We start from the raw sequence: 19,451 nt of genomic DNA, 5'->3' as shown, positions 1-19,451 counted from the left end.
TTCTTTTCATGTCATCGATTTAGTGTCCTTTTCCGTCTTTTAAATGTTTTAAGACACATTTCATGTTCATCTATAAATCATAATGAATATAACAAAGACTTTATATCTTTAACAGTTTTATTTTTTTTTCAATATAGTCTTTGTGCTGTACATATATGTAAACAATTAATAACAAAAAATACTCTTGTCAATAAATGATACATGTTATTGTGACATACTTGTTTTTAAAATAAATGAAATAAATATATGCTTAATCTCTTTAAAACTTTTGTAAAATATTTTTTCTGTTCTTTCAAGTCCCCATGACAAGAAAGATAATTCAATCTTCACAAACAGCATTTGCATTCCATTCATGAATATTCAATAGCAGAAAGCAAATTTGAATTTACAAGCATATGGCTTCTTTAAATATTTTCATCTCTATTGAGGTGACCTACACTTTAAATTTACAATTTTTAATACAGTTCTACTCCTAGATCAACATAATGTCCAGAACACAAGGTTAACAGAGATCAATTGCAAATGAACAATTTCATCTATTTTTGTACCACCAAATCACCCATATTTTTCTAAGTAGCCCATTCTGCTATGTCTTAAAGTCTCTCAATCCTGATGCATCATACATACTTTGTATACTGGTACATGTAATAACTAGTGTCCTGGCAAGAAGCACTACCCACAGGGAGCCACTCCCACTTCACACCCACAGTTCCTGCCATTTCTCATCAATTCAATCCAGTAAGACAGAGTTTTTTGACATCATGGAAGCTCTACTACATGTATCTGATTTTCAGATTGTGCCCTTAAGCCATTCCAGGCTCAGTCTTGAGATTCAGGTCAGAAGTTTGAGACTATCATCTTTTAGTCCATACAAAACAATGTAATTGCATCTAAGGAAGAAAAATATTATTTTATATATCAGTTCATTAATAAATAAGATTCTGAAACAATTTTTAGGTGACAAGTACTCACTTTCTATTGAATTTGAGCTCAAATATCTGGTCACATATTTTGTTGATATACTTCTTACTGGTATGTCTCTTCTGCCTGGAGAAAGAATTCAGATTTTAAACTTATTACACTTACAAACAAGACAACTATATCATACACTTATAAGAAATAAAATTAACAAGTCATATTGACTATGTAAGCTTGCAATATTTAGTTGAAAACATTAAAATGAAGGTCGATTAGAAAATATCTTACAAGTCATATTGACTATGTAAACTTGCAATATTTAATTGAAAACATTAAAATGACGTCGATTAGAAAATATCTTACTTTTCAATGACTGCACTAATGCTGTCTTCATATTCCTTTTCAGTTCCATCTAACTGTCAACACAACAAAGTTATTCTTCATTAATTTCGTCAACCAAAAGGATTAAAGGGGCAAAAATAAAACAGGGGATAAACAATGTTTTTCAAAATGGCAGTACATGCTAGTTTACATGTACATGCCAACATCAAATACATTTCTTTTGTTATTTTTAAATACGATGCTTCCAAAAAAAAAGTTTTTCATTTTTGCGACTTTTTACCTCCAGGAATGCTACGACACATTTCAGTACTGGTGCACTTAATTCCACAGCAATGACATCAATTGACTTCTTTGGTAACCATGACAATGTGGAGCTCACTTTGGCTAGTATCTGAAACAGCATACAAGTTGTTTCTCTTAATTGCAAAATACTTCAAAGCATTACACTAACTCTGTACATAACAAAATGCCAATGTACCTGAGATTCATATCGGTATCTGGTTTTGGAGGCCAGCTTCCCGTTCTCTATCACAAAGTTGAAGTTGATGAGGATGTTATTGCTGTGGTTTGTGGAGTAGTTATCTGAGGGAGACACCACCCCCACGGTCTTAGAGGGAACTCCCTGGGCAGAGTCAGACTGCTCCCTGCAGGTAAAAACAACAGGTATGTTAAGTGATCTCACACAGCATCTACCTTTGCTGTGGGATTCTGTTGATTCTTTATTTTACACAGGCACTTAATTCCTGTTTTCCACTGATTTGTATCTAATTGTTAGTATAAAAAAACACTAGCACCTAATTTTTGCTTTGATTTCATGTTGTTCACATGTAATTCACTACTATTTTGAAATCTGCAAGAGTTGCTTCTTGCAAGTTTTTTTTTTTTATATTAATTCCTCACATTTTATAAGGAATCTACAGCAGATAAACTCAGAATTTTTGGTGAGATACTTTTCAATGATTGATACAACCACTCACTGTTTTGAGGAGGCCTGTAGTTTCTGCTGAAGGAAGTCCACCACCTGAGCATTGGTCGGAAGTTTCTTCTCCGTTATCCTGTCCTTCTCAATCATTCTCACCTGTAGAGAGAGATGATACAATTTTAGACACCAATCTTTATTGATTTCATTACAGGGTCATGTTTTTTGGAATCTTTTAAAATCAATAGCTGAACCTTTGCCCCTGTGTCCCCATCCTTCAGGATAACCATATATGGTATTCCATTACAGCGACAGAACTCCTGAATCTCTTCTTGAGTCTAAAAAGAAAACAGAAATAAGTAATGCAGCGAAACATGGTTGTGAATCATCTGCCATTTATTCACAATCAATTCAACTTCATGTCATCTGACTTTGTAAACTTATCAGTTTACCTGCATGGCCTCTAAGTATATATCAGCTCGGAGTCCTGCTACCCAGAGATCACGCAGAATTAACATTCTCTCCTTCAACATGGGCTTGTGTCCAATAGTACACACCAAGATGTCGTATGAACTCAAGGAATTCAGCTGTAAATAATCAGACAATGGTTGTTTAAAACATTTGTTTATAAGTATTTGACAGAGCTTCAGTTCTAATGGTAAAGTTTTTCCAGTTATAATTATTGTGCATCTCTGTATTTTCAACAGAAGCAGTACAAATTTTAAGAACAGAAGAACAATCTGGATATAAAAGATACCTCTTTATGTTCCAACATTGCTAACACAATCTTCTCAAACGCAATGCTGACCCCGACTCCATGTATGGAGGACTCCGTTGAAGGGTGTGCCAATGGAGAACGGAACTTCTCTATCTGTAAACAAAACAAAAATCCAGAAAACCATGTCACTGAACTCTCCTCATTAAATCAAGATTAATATGAAAGCAGTCTGTACCAGCTTGTCGTAGCAGCCCCCTGCTGCCAAGATGTCTGGGCTATGATGCTTTTTCTTGCTGTCCACCATCACCTGGAAGATCATCCCTGAATACTGAAGTGTGTTGAACACGAAGCCTAGGGATACAGTCACCTGAAACAAAAACACAGTAAAACTTATATAAGTTTCCCAGTCCACATAAAATGTACAATCTTTGTATCTTGCTCAAAAGAATAGCCTGCACCTGCAAACTCACTAGCATCATAAAAAATTTTTTGACCATGTTTTACGAAACCATGTGATTTTTGTACTTGGCAAAGTACCCTAATTTATACTTATAAATCTATATACTAGTAAATAGAGAATAATTTCATTTTCCATATAAAACAAGAGATAAAATAAAAGAATTATCCAATAATCTATAAGATAAATACCTTCAATTATGAGGATTGCACATGTACTTACAGGCAGTTTCAAACCTAAGGTGTCCAAATTACTGAGGATGACTTCCAACTCATGCAGACCTTGCTTGGCTTTTGATGCTGCCTAAAAACACAATAGTTGTGCATCAATATCACCCCCCATTGGTAACTCAACCAGCAATTCATGATTACTCCAAAGGCAGACATTTCCCCTACCTCTCCCCTGGTTTTTGTGATGCATCGTAAGTAGCTGGCCACTTTGCCATAGTTTCCCTCCATTTCTAAGATCCCCAGTAGGGAGGAGACAGATTGGTCAGTGAGCCCTAGGGAGGTCAAGGACTTGGAGATGGTCTTGTACTGACTGTCCAGCTTGACCCCCGACAAGATGTGAAGGACATCAGTGACCTTGTCCCCGGCCACACCACAGTGTTGTAGAATGGCATGGAGAATCAACATGTGGTTCATCTTTATGTAATAGTTTCTTTGCTGCAAGTTAAACACAATTTCTGAGATTTGATACACATCTTAAACTATGGTTTCATTTATTACTCAAAATATACAAGTAAAATGCATTGTTATACTACAAATGTATTACATTTGACTGTGTATTGCTTTTAGTGTTTTGAGCGAAAAGTGGCTTCTGCTAAATAAAGTACATTGCTAAAAGCCATGCATACATGTATAATAATGTATAAGAATGGGTGCATCCAGAAATATGTTTATTTAAATCCATGCTAACAGGTTATAAAAATGAATATCCACCAAATATAACATGTCTACAATATATTACCTGTAATACAGGAAATTCTGATATAATTTCTTGTACCAGTAGCACCACTTCAGCATCAGGGAATAAACTAAAAGGAATTCAAAGAGGTATACAATAAATGATTAAAGAATAGTTTTTCTATATTACATGTATTGACAAGAATAAAACATTTTTCTGACATTTTGACAAGGTTCTGACACATCCATAGGCCATTTGCAGTCTTTGTGTGAAGTAGGAATTTTTAGTGATTCTCCATTATAACTTTGCAAGGACAGACCAATGGGTGCTCAGAAGAATTCAGTTTTTTCTTTAAAAACCCAATTTTTTTTACTGGAGGTATTAAAGGAGAGAATTGGTTCAAGTATTGATATAATTAGCATTTATTTTACATACTGGGGTAAATTATATGATGTTGAAAAATAGGTAATATACCACATCGAAGGCGGCCTTGACCTTCGAACTCTGAACTAGTCTTTCATAAATCCTCTTGCTATAAGTACCGTACTCTGTGTATCTAATATGATTTTCCTACCTTAACCAATAAAGTATGTTTCTTGCGTAAAATGTTCCTCTAACAATGGGCATATAATTAGAACAAAATCTCTACAAAATCAAAGAACCAGGGTAGGTTAAAATCACGGTATAACAACCTAACTTTCATTCCTACCTGCCAAGATTGGGAGTAATAATGTCAAAGGCACACTCAGTGAGCTCCCTTGGATGCTGGCCGTACACCTTCTTCTCCCTGAACACTTTGTCAATGCAGAACCTCTTGACACTGCTACAGTTATGGCGGGCCACATAACGAACAAATGGTATCTGCACAAAAAAAAAGGTCAAAGGGCAAAAGCTTAAAATAATTGCAGCAAACAATAGGAACCCTATTAAAAACAAGTAAAAAACCTTAAACACCAAATTATTGGTACATGTACTATTAACAAGTATCAAAATTATATTAATTCCAAGTTCATATTTGTGTAAACTGGAATATGACTGATTTTTTACTTATTACAAAGATCTTTGTGTTGGTTTATATTACCCTGAGATCAAATGGGAGTGAGACTAAGTGACCGCAGTGATCAATGAAGCGAGTGTAGAGGTCAGTTTTGGCGTAGAGGTCACACTTGGGCATCAGAAGGGGTGTGATCAACCTGACCGCACCGTGGTGCTGGAAAATCTTGACCATCATCTCCTGAACCATCTCCTGAACCAGTGGGATCTTGGTGGTGAACTTACTCTGAATGTTACAAAAGCGGAACTGAATGGTCATCTTACAAATTATTTTCTGTCAATGAATCTTCATGGATTATTGGTACATGTATAATAAATATATTATTTCAATTTACAAATTTCTGGAAGTGAAGTTGATCCAAATAATTGACATTTCTTATATATGTCATCAAATATATGATACAACTATTTGATTTTTCATCATACAAGCATATTGGTTCCAAAATTATAATAATATTACTGAACACTGTATTACAAATACAATATTCAATTCAAATACCAGTAACTAAAATGAGATTAATAAGTGAAAACTCTTGATTAGAAATGGCAAGAAAGTTCCCCAAAGCCTCAGCAAAATTTGGCTTAATCTATACAAAGCCACTTTAAAACGAATCTTGTTTACAGATTAACATTTCTGAATATTCGCTTTTTATTCGAAAGAAAAAGCAACCACCTATTTGAATAATAACTTGAGGTATACTGTGAGCCAGCTCACAAATAACATCCCCCACTAAGAAAATATAATAACTCAAGTATTAGTGATGGATGCACCAGTTATCTTAAAGTGACTTGAACTTGCAAATAAGACCAAAGCTAAATATCAGGACATATTTACAGGTGACAAGCAATTTTTGAGTCAAATTTTGGCTTCTAATCATTTTCCATTACAAGATATGGCCTGGGCAGGAAATATGCATTTTTTAAATCAATGACCTTGAACTTGCACAACTGAATCTGGGTCAAGTTCATGACACATCCTACGTCAAAAGCAATCTTCATGTAAAGTACGAGTGGCCAACGTTTCTCCATAAGAAAGGTATATACAAGACACAAATTTCTTCATTTTTACCTTCCAATGACCTTGAACTTGCTCTAATGACCTTGGATCAAAATCATGACACACCCTCAGGTCATAAGCAATCTTTGTGTGAAGTAAGAACTTCTAATGTTTTTTCATGAGAAAGATATAGACTAGACACAAATATTGCACAGACGGACAGATAGACGGACAAGGCGATTCCTATTTCCCCCCCAAAAAAACTTTGTTTACCGGAGTAAAAAATTTTACAATGTATAAATTTTGACATCCCTATATTTTCATAAAAACCTGATTTAATTTTTTTACTTTAATCCTTTTAAATCTTAATTCCAAAGATGTTTCTATTATAATAGTTTGAAATTATCAGCACACACCTTGTATATTTCACTGTCAAACAAGAGGTCATCGGCAGCATTGACATTCTGTGAGAACAGCGCTGAGAGCATGCGTCTGTATGCCTTACTACGCGGGTCAGCGATGGTAGAGCGTAGAATCTCATCCAGTTCCTCCTCCTCCATCTGTGGAGGGGGTAAGTGCTCTGACAGTAACAGCTCTTTTGTAGAAGCTCTCTGAGTGGGGTCATGGTTCAAAAGCCATTTAATAATGTAAGTCTGCAAAAAACAGCCCAAAAACACCAATATTTAAAATAGTTAATTAACTGTCCGCCACTCGGTGGAAAAATAGGGATATTGTAGTAAATAGGATGTTTTTTAAAACTTTTAAAAAATTGGCTGTAAACTACCTGACTTTTGAGCTCATACTGGTCAAAGTCCTCAGGGAACCTGACCTCTGGCAGCCTCAGGTTTCCAAGGATCTTGACCCTCTCCATTCCTGTGGGGAGGGGTTTGTAGCACATCTCAAAGAAGATGATGCCCAGGCTGTACAGGTCCACTTTCTTAAACAAAGTATACAGAAACTCAGAGATTGGACAGAATCATACAGAAACTCAGAGAATGGACAGAATCATACAGAAACTCAGGGAATGGACAGAATCATGCAGAAACTCAGAGAATGGGCAGAATCATACAGAAACTCAGAGAATGGACAGAATCATACAGAAACTCAGAGAATGGACAGAATCTTACAGAAACTCAGAGAATGGACAGAATCATACAGAAACTCAGAGATTGGACAGAATCATACAGAAACTCAGAGAATGGACAGAATCATACAGAAACTCAGAGAATGGTCAGAATCATACAGAAACTCAGAGATTGGTCAGAATCATACAGAAACTCAGAGATTGGACAGAATCATACAGAAACTCAGAGAATGGACAGAATCATACAGAAACTCAGAGAATGGACAGAACCATACATTGAGAAAGATATAATGAAACTTAAAAGACAAATATCATGATTTTAACCTTTACTTTCAACTTAATACAGCTTATTGTCCTAATAAAAAAGTGCAAAACTATTTCTCTATTTAGTTTTTTTAATCATTACCAATATGTGTTCCAGTACACATATATCAAAGACAACATACATGGCTCTCCTATCTCTTCCCCTTTATTCTTATACTGATATGTACACTATTTTAATAGACCCTGTAATCATCTCAGAACTGACATACAATACAATCCTGACCTAACACCCCCCCCCCCTTTATACTGACCTGTGTGTACACTATTTTACTGGCCCCTGTCATCATCTCTGGGCTGACATACAGGGCGGTCCCCACTTTCCCTGTCAGACTCCCATCCCCCGTGTTCTCGGAGAAGGACTCCAGGTTGTCATCTGCTGCACTCAGCGTCAGCATCTTAACATCCAAGATGTTGCTCTGTAGATATTCAAATATGGTATTAAAAACACCCTATGCAACTCTGACACAAGACAAAACTCATTTGCATAGATTCAGAAAGTATATGTTGATTGTCAATCTTAAACAGACATTTCAATATATAATCCATGTTGATTCTTTTGATGTTTTTTTAAAAAATACAAATTAGTACATGTACCTTGCTTATGATGCTTGTGGTAGCCAGACCGAAGTCTCCAATTTTGACTTGGTCATTGGAGTCCAAAAATATGTTCACTGGCTTCAAATCTCTGTGAATCATTCCCTGTTAAAGTAAGAAAGGATTCAATACAAAATCCAAAATACAGTAAAACACGGTTATAGAGAACACGCCTATAATGAATTGACAATTACAGCGAAGTGATTTCCCATGACTTTATTTCATGTTGTTAACTTGACGGATATAATGATTTACGCTTATAACGAAGTAAAATTGGCCATCCCTGGGACTTCGTTATAAGCGTGTTTTACTGTACCTTAAAGATATCAGGGTGATGGCTGTTTAGAGTAATGATGTTAACTTTAACGTTTCTTTTTGTCATTTTAGTTAAATCTTGAAATCTTGAGAAAAAACACCTTCCTTTAGATATTTTTGAAAAATTATATATCCTTTCAAGAGGGTATAGTCCTATCATTTAAATAAACTTGACTTCTCAAGATGTAGAGATGATTTGTGAAAACTTTTGTCGAAATTTTGCTGGTAGCTCATATAAAGAAGTTGAAAATTTTTAAGTTTGTACAGACAGACAAATGGATGGACACCAAAAGAAGTTGATTAAAAAAGCTCACTCAATCATACACCTCTATACAACTTACCTGTTCATGTATGTGAACCAGACCCTCGATGATCTCCCTGAACAGCCTCCAGACACGGTTCATGTCCTGATAAAGACCGGCGTCTATACAGTTCCTGAGGGTGCTCTTCTCGCAGTACTCCATCTGTACACAAAAACAAGAGAATGGATGGATGTATTGATGAACTGACACACTGATGAAGGATTTAATAAGTTACTGACAAAATTTTGAAACCTTTCTTTATGAATTAATCACCATGCTGTTAAACCAATATATATTAAAAATAATAATGTATTAGGCACTTATGTTATTAAGGGACAGACATTACATTCATGCTGCTTCTGCATAAAGATGATGTCATTTCTTAAGTTCTATTACTGTAGATGTACATGTATTACATTTGACTGTGTATTCTTTTTAGCGTTTTTCTTTGATAGCCACTTCTGCCAAGTTAAAATTTGATAATTTTTATCACTGGTTTGACAAGGCACATTAAAAAGTATGCTAATTTATATCCACGATAACTATTTAATATATACAATGTATATAATACATGTATATATAATTTTCCGCTAAATATCGTACAAGCTAAATATAATATGTTTACAGCATGTTAAGTTCAGTTCACATTTTTAACTAATCCATTAATGTTAGAGAACTGACATTGCAAACAAAACTTTGTAATGTTTTTGTGCTGATTCCATTCTGGTCCATGCTATGGCCTACTGACCTGGATGTAGAGGTACTGGAGTTTAGGACTGACAGTGGACTCCTCCCATCTTTTGTCATTCTCTCCATCCACCTAAAGAGCAACAATGTGTTACACATAATCCACTTAAATCTTGGTTCATTTATCCCACAATATCAATGCACTGATGAAACAAAGATAGCTACAATGATAAAGTTAATGACTGAAACCCTGACCTGATCGGTGGAGGCGTCGTCATTGTCCAGACTGTGTACAAACACAACATCCTCAGACATATCTGTCAACCTGTAAAATACATTGTCCACACAGAATAACACAAACACTCTTACTTACAAGAAAAACTTACATGAAGAAAGTAAAAACTTACACGAAGGAAGTAAAAACTTACACGAAGGAAGTAAAAACTTACATGAAGGAAGTAAAAACTTACATGAAGGAAGTTCCGAACACATCGGCCTCGTCCTCCTCCTCGGAGTCCCAGCCTGGGTTGATGATGGCGGAGTAGGATTGGCTCCACTCCACCGAATCCTCCACTGTCTGTGGAGCCAGCCTCTCAATGTTGTCTGTTATATCCAGGGTGTTTGTCATCTTGTCCGGGGTTCTAGGGGTGGACTTTGGGGAGGAGCTGAGAGCACTTGAGCTCTCACTGTGGGCCGGGTCATCACTCAGCTCAATCCAGGAGTTAAAGTATCTAAGTAGACACAGACCAGATAGTAGCTCATAAAATTGACAATCTAACAAAGCATTCAATGATCAGTGAAAATAATATGGGATGCATTTTACATAAGAACATACAAAATATTGTTAATCTCTCCAATCATATTGAATAGTCCTGCTACAAAAGAGATAAAACCACCTTTTACTGTGGTATTTCAATACCTCCCAGTATTATCTAATGAAACATTCATTTAACTTAAACTGTAAAATGTTTCCCTCTGTGAATCTGGTGACCTGTGCCTGTTTTATCAATGGAATTACCTGACGACATTTTCATGGTTGAGCCTGGAGAGAAGCTTGACTTCTCTGGTGATCTTCTTGTTAAACTGTTTGCTCTTTGGATTGAGTGGAATTCTTTTGATGGCATAAAACCTTCTGTCTAGTTTATTTCTGACCTGTTATTAAATTCATTCCATATAAAACATTCATATAATATAATTAAATAAGTTTTTATTGGACGAATTAAACATAGAGCCTCTCTTACCTTTATGACATCCCCAAATCCTCCCTTGCCCAGGGACTTCAGAATCTCAAACTCGTTGGTGAGACGGGATTGTCCACTGGCCTCGTATGGAGTTATCACAGGCTGCTCCTCATCAGACGAATCCTCATCTGAAAGTAAAAGGACAAATGTTGATACACAATAATCTTAAGATTCACAAAGTAATAGAGCAAATAGTAAACACTCAATAGAAAATACAGTATAAAAGTTTGTGATACGACTGCTAGTATGATGAGTGACCTTGAGAGTTGACCTCCTGCTGAGTCTCCTGTTTTGTGATGGGCAGACTCAGAGAGATGCTAGACTTGATGAAGGTGTGATCCAGTAACTGGTGAACTGACCAGCGAGTCTTGTCATCCTTTATCAAGCACCTGTTAAAGGGAGAGGATCTTATACATGTATATCATTCGCCATCTTCATACAAACACAAAACAGAACAGTTGTCCACTTCATACAAAGAGCTGCCCACTTTAAATGCAACACCCAAAAGAACAATTGCCTACTTTATATCCAACACCCAATAGAACAGTTGCCCACATTATATATATCCAACACCCAATAACACTTGCTCACATTATATCCAACACACAATAGAACAGTTGCCCACATTATATATATCCAACACACAATAGAACAGTTGCCCACATTATATATATCTAACACACAATAGAACAGTTGCCCACATTATATATATCCAACACTCAATAGAACAGTTGCTCACATTATATCCAACACACAATAGAACAGTTGCCCACATTATATATATCCAACACCCAATAGAACAGTTGCCCACTTTATATCCAACACCCAATAGAACAATTGCGCACTTCATATAAAACATCTAACAGAACAATTGCCCACTTCATATAAAACACCCAATAGATCAAATGCCCACTTCATATAAAACACCCAATAGAACAATTGCCCACGTTATATATCCAACACCCAATAGAATAGTTGCCCACTTTTATCCAACATGAAATAAGAAGCATCACCAACTTGTGCAAGAAGTCCTGGAAAGATGATGGAAAATGAGTTGGAATTTCCAGATTTGATTCATCAACATCTTCTCCCATAGCAAGAGACAGCAGTACTAATCCCTGTATAAAAATAATTGGTTAAAAATCAAAAAATTATAATCATTCAGTCCTTGGTTAAAGATGAAACCTACAGATTGAGAATACATTTGGCTATGCATCAAAAGGTGGCATTAATGGGTAAAGAGTTAAAAACATACTACATCTATAAGGAGCGCATCTCAACAATTAAATCTGCAACACTATCAGCAAATGTGAATTAAACATGTTAATGTATTAGCTTTGTAAACAATCAAAAAGTATGTTATTTACATATGTATATTTTTTTGTGAGATAAATCTAGGTTGTTTTTTAATTTCTATTTTTTTTTTTTTTTTTTTGGGGGGGGGGGGGGGGGGTTGACATCTTGTCCATACCAGACTGTAGGAGTCGCCTTTCTTGGTGGCCTTGCCTTGGACTGGGCGGTTGTCATCAAAGTGGACCCCTGGTCTAGACTGCTCCAGATAGTAAAACAAATCAGCCAACCTATAGGAAGAGTAGGGACATTGTTAATGTTAAGGAATGGAACATGTACTGTAACATAAAGTGCTTATTCAAAGACTGTTACCTTCTTTCAATACTGTAGTCAGCCACCTTGATTTTGCCGGTGGCATCCAAAAATATACTGGAAGCCTACAAATGATCGATTTCTTACATGATTCTAAATATCAGAATTTGTCTCTCAGATAACAAATAATACTCATTGTTCATGTACATGTAAATATGTTCAAATGTGTTTTAAGTTTCTTTTTTAATCACAGCAACTTAACAAGATCATTGATAAGATATGATTTTAATCCAGTTCTTTCTAGTTCTACATGCCATGTTTTACCCATTACAAGTACCACTGACCCGCAGATTCTTATGCACCACATCTTTGTTGTGTAGATAAGCCAGTGCATTCAGAATTTCCTCTGTGTAGTGCTTGATATGTGCGACATGGACAGGTCTCTTTCTGCGAATATTGACAGACAGGCTGCTACCACTGCAGTACTCCATCAACAGCTGTAAAACAGTAATAAAACTAGATCATACTCGTTGCGAGCAACGAGTGGGTCTTCCGCCCGATTTTTGAGTAAATTAGATAAAATCCTTCATTTTTAAGACAAAATTGTTAATCAACTCAAAAAATTAAGGAAAAAAATTTTGGCACCCGAAGCTTGAACCTGGGTCGCCTGGGCACATGTCCACGACTCTAACGACTGAGCTACTTGGACTCTCGCTTCAGGTCTTTGATGCTTAATATCTTGGGAACACATTAATCGATTATAAAGTAAATTACATATTCTGAATCAGTAAAAGAGTCTCTATCAACCCGTTAGAAAAATATATAAAAAGCAAAAAGTTGAAAAAACCGATTTTTTATCTTTCCTTCCTGTGACGACCGGAAGTGACGGCGGACGTTTTTATGACCATGTTGCAACAGGTAAAATTGATGTCTATCCTCACTGAAAATTTCAGCCCTATATCTTTATTCGTTTTTTTTTTATCTCTAGCCGACAAAATTGACTTTTAAAAAATCGCAAACGGACGATAACTTCCGACCGGAAGTGGTTATCAAAAAATTGAAACGGCGGTACAAACTTCAGATGCCGACACATCAACCCTTAAAATTTGAAGAAAATCGAATGAGCCATCTTCGAGAAATCGCCTGCACAAAATTTGTAAGACAAAAAAAGAATAAAAATAATAATAAGAAAAGTGAAAAAGAAACAATAGAATAATAGTAGGGTCTTCCGCTGAAGACGGAAGACCCTAATAAAAGAGCTGTAAAAAAGCAATTGTCAGAAAGCTGTAGAACAGCAATCAACAGAAAGCTGTAGGGCCATTCTTAAAAATATGTTTGTTTGGAATTGCAGCCTGGAGGTCTCTAGACCCAGGAGGAGGGAGGGAGAGAATTTTTTTTTATCATTTTTCAAACTTGATACCCCCGCTCTGATGTGAATATGCAAAATAAGCAAAGTCGACATTCAACAAAAAGCTGGCAACTGATTGGTACAGATATATATCCCACAATATGGCATGCCTTAACAAACATTGTGTTAAAGTTTCAAGCATCTGCAATAAATAGCTGCTGAGAAATCTTTGAGGAAATTTTGTTTGAAAATTTTGGCTAAAAATAAACAAAGTCGTCATTTAACAGGAAGTTGACGTCTGATTGGTACAAAAATATATCCCACGATATGGCATGCCTATACAAATATTGTGTAAAAATTTCAAGCATCTGCGATAATTAGTTGCTGAGAAATCTTTGACGAAAATTTGTTTGAAAATTTTGGTTAAAATATAAGCAAAGTCATAATTTTAACAGGAAGTTGACGTCCGATTGGTACAAAAATATATCCCACGATATGGCATGCCTTAACAAACACTGTGAAAAAATTTTAAGCTCTCCTTCGGAGCGGGGGTATAATTAGTAAAAAGTAAAATCTCCATATTAAAAAGAGTTCTTTTTTTTTGCTAAAAAAATTTAATCAGCAGGGGTATTTCAATATGGCAGGAGGCAATTCCAAACAAACAATAACTTTATTTTAGCCTAACAAAGCAAACATTAGAAAGCTGTAAAATGCATGTAGCTATCATCAGACAACTGAAAAATAGCAATCACTAGAAAGTTGTTAAGAAGGAATCAGTAAAAGAGCTGCAAATTAACAATATTCAGAAAGCTGAAAATAGCAATCATCAAAAAGGTGGTAACAAATTACATAAAGACTGAAAACTAAACACATCAGCTGTAAAAATTGTTCATAGTACATGTATCAAATCATTGTACCTGGAACTCAAAGATTGATATGCATACCAATGGAAGACGGTAAAGGTCAATATCCACAAAGAGGGTGGGGAATGTCCCAACAGAATGATTGTAAGAAGATAACAATTAAATAATGCATATTTTAATGTAAATTTCCAAGCCAGCTTCTGGGCCTTTTACCTAAATTAACAGCGATTATGCCTGTTATCTACACTTTGACTTACATAGACAGTGATTTTGCCAGGATCTTGCTGGTATTTGATAGCCAGGTAATGGACAAGGTTTGGATGATGTAAGCGGATGAGGGATAACAGCTCTTGTTCAATACTGTTCACCTAGTTCAAAGTAAAATCAAAGAAATCAAACAGGTCAGCATGCATTTAATCACATGTTCATATCTACCAGAATTTTAGGATTCTTAAGGTTTTTCAAAATCCTTTTGTCCTACAAGTTTTATTAATGGCAATAATAAGTCCTACCTGTTTCAGACATGCTGTTCCCTCTTTGTCTTCATCTACATCATCCTTTCTGAGAATTTTCTTTCTGCCATAATGTCTCCACTTCAGGACCCACTCTGATATTGCGACAAGTTCACCGGAAGTTGTGTCGATTCCCACATACACAGTGCTACCAGAGGATCCATGACCTACGACGTCATTATATTTTTAAATGTTTAGACATTTCAACAGATTGTCATGAGTATACATTACATAAACTAAAACCAATCTCATTACCTGGAAACTAGTAGCTTAGTGCTCTATTAAAAAAACATGTACCATCATTTAGGAAAACAAGCAAACATGTCAAGACATCAAATTATGGCATAAAAAGCAGATAAAATTTCATTAAACTAAATCCCCTTTTTTCTTCTGCTAAAACATTAATTCAACCTCTGGTATAAGGCATTATTTCTATGACAAAACAACACCTAGAAATCTTATTTATAAAATCCATCAACTTTTTTCTTTATCTCTGCGTCATACCTAGACAGGTTCCCCTGTGAATGGTTCTCTCCCCACGCGTGTTAAATGCCAGGACGACGATGCCGCCGGTGTGGTTCTGACAGACGTGGTCCTCCAACGCTTCACGGCAAGGCGTACTGGTCCTCCTGAAAAAAATAACACCAAGCAAACATTAACAATTACCATATCAAAATTTGCATTGATAAAAAAAGGATTATTTTCAATCACAGAGGTCTGAAAGTTATTTTGGAAGCCGATATTCTAATTGCTGTGAACCTTTGTCTCCGTGTTTTGATCTCCTTTACTTCTGTGTTTGCGTGGACAATGAGGGGGGAGGGTGATACAGAGGTTCTGGGTCTCCGGACAATTCCTGGGGTTCCCACGGGAGAAATGTTTGGCACATATTCAGAGGACGGAGATGATGGCACAGAGATAGGTTCCTCTTCAACCTAAATATGATAATGAGATTTACATGTGTACTGGCCCTGGGGCCATAAAGCTTAAACCAGCTCGCTTTTGATCTCAGTCTTACTTTTACACAAGGAATATGAAGAGGAAAAGTGAGACTGAGATCAAGAATGAGCTGTTCTTCGTTTTATGGCCCCAGGGCCTAGTCATAAAGTATACAATTAAGCGAAAGGCAATAAATTATTAGGCAAACTATTCTGAAGGGAAAAAAATGGAAACCATATTTCATTGATTATATAGTGTGAGACAATCTAGTTGTCATTGAATAAGACACCTGTTTTGTTTCCTCTTTTCGTTTCTTGTTTTCTTCCTTTAATGCTTCTTTTCTTCTCTGAATTTCAATTTCTAGACTTTGTAGCTAAATTAAAAAAAGAATGTGCATTATTTTTCATTTCTTTGAATGATTTATTTTGGAGATTCTGGAAAGGAAAGTATTTTATTATCTATGCTATCATGTAAAAACTGTTTCCAAAATAGCTACTATTTTCATCACAGTATATTCTGCAATAATCAGTTTGTATGCTTGTATAGTCTTATTGTACAACTCCCTGCCCACACCTCTTTTTCCTCTTTCTTCTTTAGTCTCTCTAGTTCTTTTCTTTGCTCTTCCTCTTTTTGTTCCTCTTGTTTTCTCTTGTTCAACATCATCTCCTCGTAAAACGATTTGGCTGGCGGCTTGTTGTGTGCATGTAAATACTGCTGCACATGCTGGGCTATCTGTAGCAACATTTCCTGAAAAGTTTGAATAAAATGTCATGATTGTGCAAGTTTTTGAGTTACCTCACAAATCAATATCATCAAACCATTTTGATACATGTACTAAGTACAAACATAGTTATAAAGTCAGTGATTGGAGAAATTTTTGAGCCCCATACAAAAGTCACACTGAAGTGAAAACTACCAAGTAAATCAAATCCAGCATCCTCTAAGCCGAAGTGTGCATTCCTTTTGTATGTAATTGTGATAATTTATAGGTAGTTGCAGTTACATTTTGACATAATTATTCAAAAATATTTGAGATGACATGTAGGGACTCTCTACTGAATGTTTCATAATTTCTGTTAAAATTTACAGTCATCTTTTTATAAGTAAATTAATGTCTTCTATATGTTTTGGTGAATAAACAAATTAAAGATATTATATAAAAAAAAATGAATCAAAGGCATTTAGTACACCATGAGAAGAGAGTTCATAGTATGTGCATTTGATCCAACAATTTAACATTTTACTTAATCTACATTAGGTGCCTCTTTGAAATCAAACTAAAAGTTTAAATTGAATATTAAAAAAAATTCTTGATTATCATTAATTTTCAGCATGTCAGTAAAAATGGCTAGATATAGGACACATTACTTCACTTTACGTGTAACATACTTCTCCCTTGTATTCATTGGCGATGGAGTCCACTTCTGATTTAAGGCGGGAGAGCTGGGAGTTAGAAAGGCCTTTTGTATTTATGAAATTAAACTCAGGAATCCTGAAATCAGAGTGAATATTAATCAGTATATGTAAGTATGTCAAATTTTCATTACATGAAAATTTAACATTTTTGAAATTCTAAACTATTTACATAGGTGATTTATGACAATGATAGTAAAATTTGATGCCAAAACCGTAATTTTGAAATTAAATATATTTACATTTTTTAACTTCTTGCTTTGTCGGAAAATGTGATTTATACCTTAAAATTCCTATTTTATTGTAAGGGTAAAGTTCATATAAATGTAAGAGCCACTGTAACAGCCACAAGCGTGAACCTTGATTTTTGTTTGTGACGTTGCATTTCACAGCATTCAACATTTGTGAAGTCATAATAAAACCCGTCATTTTAACCTTTCAGTACCCTGTGTGTGACAGTGTTATAACTGCAGTAGCTTTCCACACACTTTACATGCAAAAAATATGTTGAATGTAAATATATATATTTGGATTTAACTTTCCCATTTTTGAGAATAATAAAAGAAAAATATTTGCAAATATGTTTGAATCTTACATGAATTAAAATAATTTCTAATACATCATCCAGTGATATCACAAGGATAGTATATTAATTCAAAATCAATTAAACAATTGCAAAGACATTCAGTTGAAAATCGGAGATAAATTCAATGTGAGGCATTATAGAATAGTAAGATTTAGGTAATACCACTATTAATCCTCAACAAAGCTTCTATTAAATCAGAAATTTGACAAATGTACGCTGGCCTTCACACATTTTATGTCATCCTCATATGAGGGGTCCTGAGTCCACTCCTGGCCACACATGGACTCAGGACCTCTAACAATGTGGGGATGATTTTTTGTACTTTCATTCGATTAATACTCACTCCAGTGGGTATCTGGCAGGGCACTTTACATGTAGATCCACTTGAACGTGGTTTTCTTCATGGTGTCCTATACTCTCTTGCGGTTTAATAGTAATTTGAATCTCAGGTGGTCGCTGAACCTGGTTTAAAATTTGAAGTTCAGATACCACCAAATCTTTTTTTTTAAGTGGTTATGTCAATATGATTAAAAGACCTTGGATTAATTAACCCCTTCACAGTAACTGCTGTACTGCTCTTTTGCAAGGCAAAATGACATAATTTGGTGAAATATGACGTCACGTTAATTGTTTCGTTTACGTTATCTAATTACCTACCTACTAAAAATTCGGCAAAGTATATCAATTTGCCCTGCAAGAGAGCAGTTCCGCAGTTTTCGTGCAGGGTCTCCTTGGCAATATGTAGGCTTTTTTTTTTAAATAAAATGTTTACAGTAGTTTACTTTTTAATTAAAATTTTTAATTTAAAGAAAGTAATACTTGTATGTAAATCATTCTATACACAAATTCATTGACACAGAACTGATAAAGTTATAATATACAAAACATGCCTTCCATGCATCCTTTTCCCTGAGGTCTACCACATCCCCCGTGTAAATGGCCTCCAGCGCTTGTAGCTCAAACTCCTGCCTCTCGGAGAGAGACTCTTCCGCCATACTGGCATCAATCACAGATGGTCATTTGAACTTTCGTGTCTTTAAACATGATTCAAAATAAAGTATCCGTTGCATCGTTGGCATTGCATTTGATGCTGCTCAGGATTGTTTTGAAAAATATTAAAATCCCGATCCCGATATTAAGTCAGTTCAGGCAATTTTTCGATCCCGATCTTAAATCCGATATCAAAAGCTTGAACATATTATTTTTACGTATTTTGGTTTTTGTAATAGAATGGGAATAGCAATAGTAATATTTAAATTTCATGTTGAATCATGAGTCACTTATATTTGTTACAAGAGGTCCATGGGCATTAACAGTCACCCGAGAATACTCAT

At 35.4% G+C, this 19,451-nt stretch overlaps 1 protein-coding gene across 1 annotated transcript; it reads right to left on the bottom strand.

The window, feature by feature from the left end:
- Positions 1-578: 578 nt before the first annotated feature.
- On the bottom strand, positions 579-19,235 carry LOC105337869 (eIF-2-alpha kinase GCN2-like). The gene is made up of 39 exons (XM_034469387.2): positions 19,008-19,235; positions 18,461-18,579; positions 17,508-17,610; positions 16,692-16,865; positions 16,408-16,491; positions 15,942-16,114; positions 15,687-15,811; positions 15,183-15,349; positions 14,928-15,038; positions 12,804-12,956; positions 12,520-12,584; positions 12,329-12,437; positions 11,875-11,975; positions 11,116-11,246; positions 10,858-10,985; positions 10,635-10,768; positions 10,087-10,347; positions 9,872-9,941; positions 9,678-9,749; positions 8,969-9,091; positions 8,313-8,417; positions 7,970-8,134; positions 7,095-7,247; positions 6,727-6,963; positions 5,342-5,539; positions 4,970-5,121; positions 4,324-4,390; positions 3,750-4,019; positions 3,577-3,657; positions 3,133-3,264; positions 2,937-3,050; positions 2,632-2,766; positions 2,434-2,517; positions 2,238-2,338; positions 1,739-1,904; positions 1,541-1,651; positions 1,282-1,334; positions 973-1,047; positions 579-890 (listed from the first exon to the last, which is right to left on the bottom strand). The coding sequence occupies exons 1-39, from the start codon at positions 19,110-19,112 to the stop codon at positions 833-835; spliced, it is 4,965 nt and encodes a 1,654-aa protein (XP_034325278.2). The 5' UTR covers positions 19,113-19,235; the 3' UTR covers positions 579-832.
- Positions 19,236-19,451: the final 216 nt, after the last annotated feature.

Source organism: Magallana gigas, chromosome 6, assembly GCF_963853765.1.
Source record: "Magallana gigas chromosome 6, xbMagGiga1.1, whole genome shotgun sequence".
NCBI lineage: Eukaryota > Metazoa > Mollusca > Bivalvia > Ostreida > Ostreidae > Magallana > Magallana gigas.
This window is presented reverse-complemented; position numbering and strand designations above follow the sequence as displayed.

Coding starts and splice junctions, on each gene's coding strand:
- LOC105337869 (XM_034469387.2), bottom strand. CDS start 19,112: ATGGCGGAAGAGTCTCTCTCCGAGAGGCAGGAGTTTGAGCTACAAGCG. Junction 3,051..3,132: donor GGGGCTGCTACGACAAGCTG/GTACAGACTGCT, acceptor TTTTGTTTACAG/ATAGAGAAGTTCCGTTCTCC. Junction 1,652..1,738: donor GATACCGATATGAATCTCAG/GTACATTGGCAT, acceptor ATGCTGTTTCAG/ATACTAGCCAAAGTGAGCTC.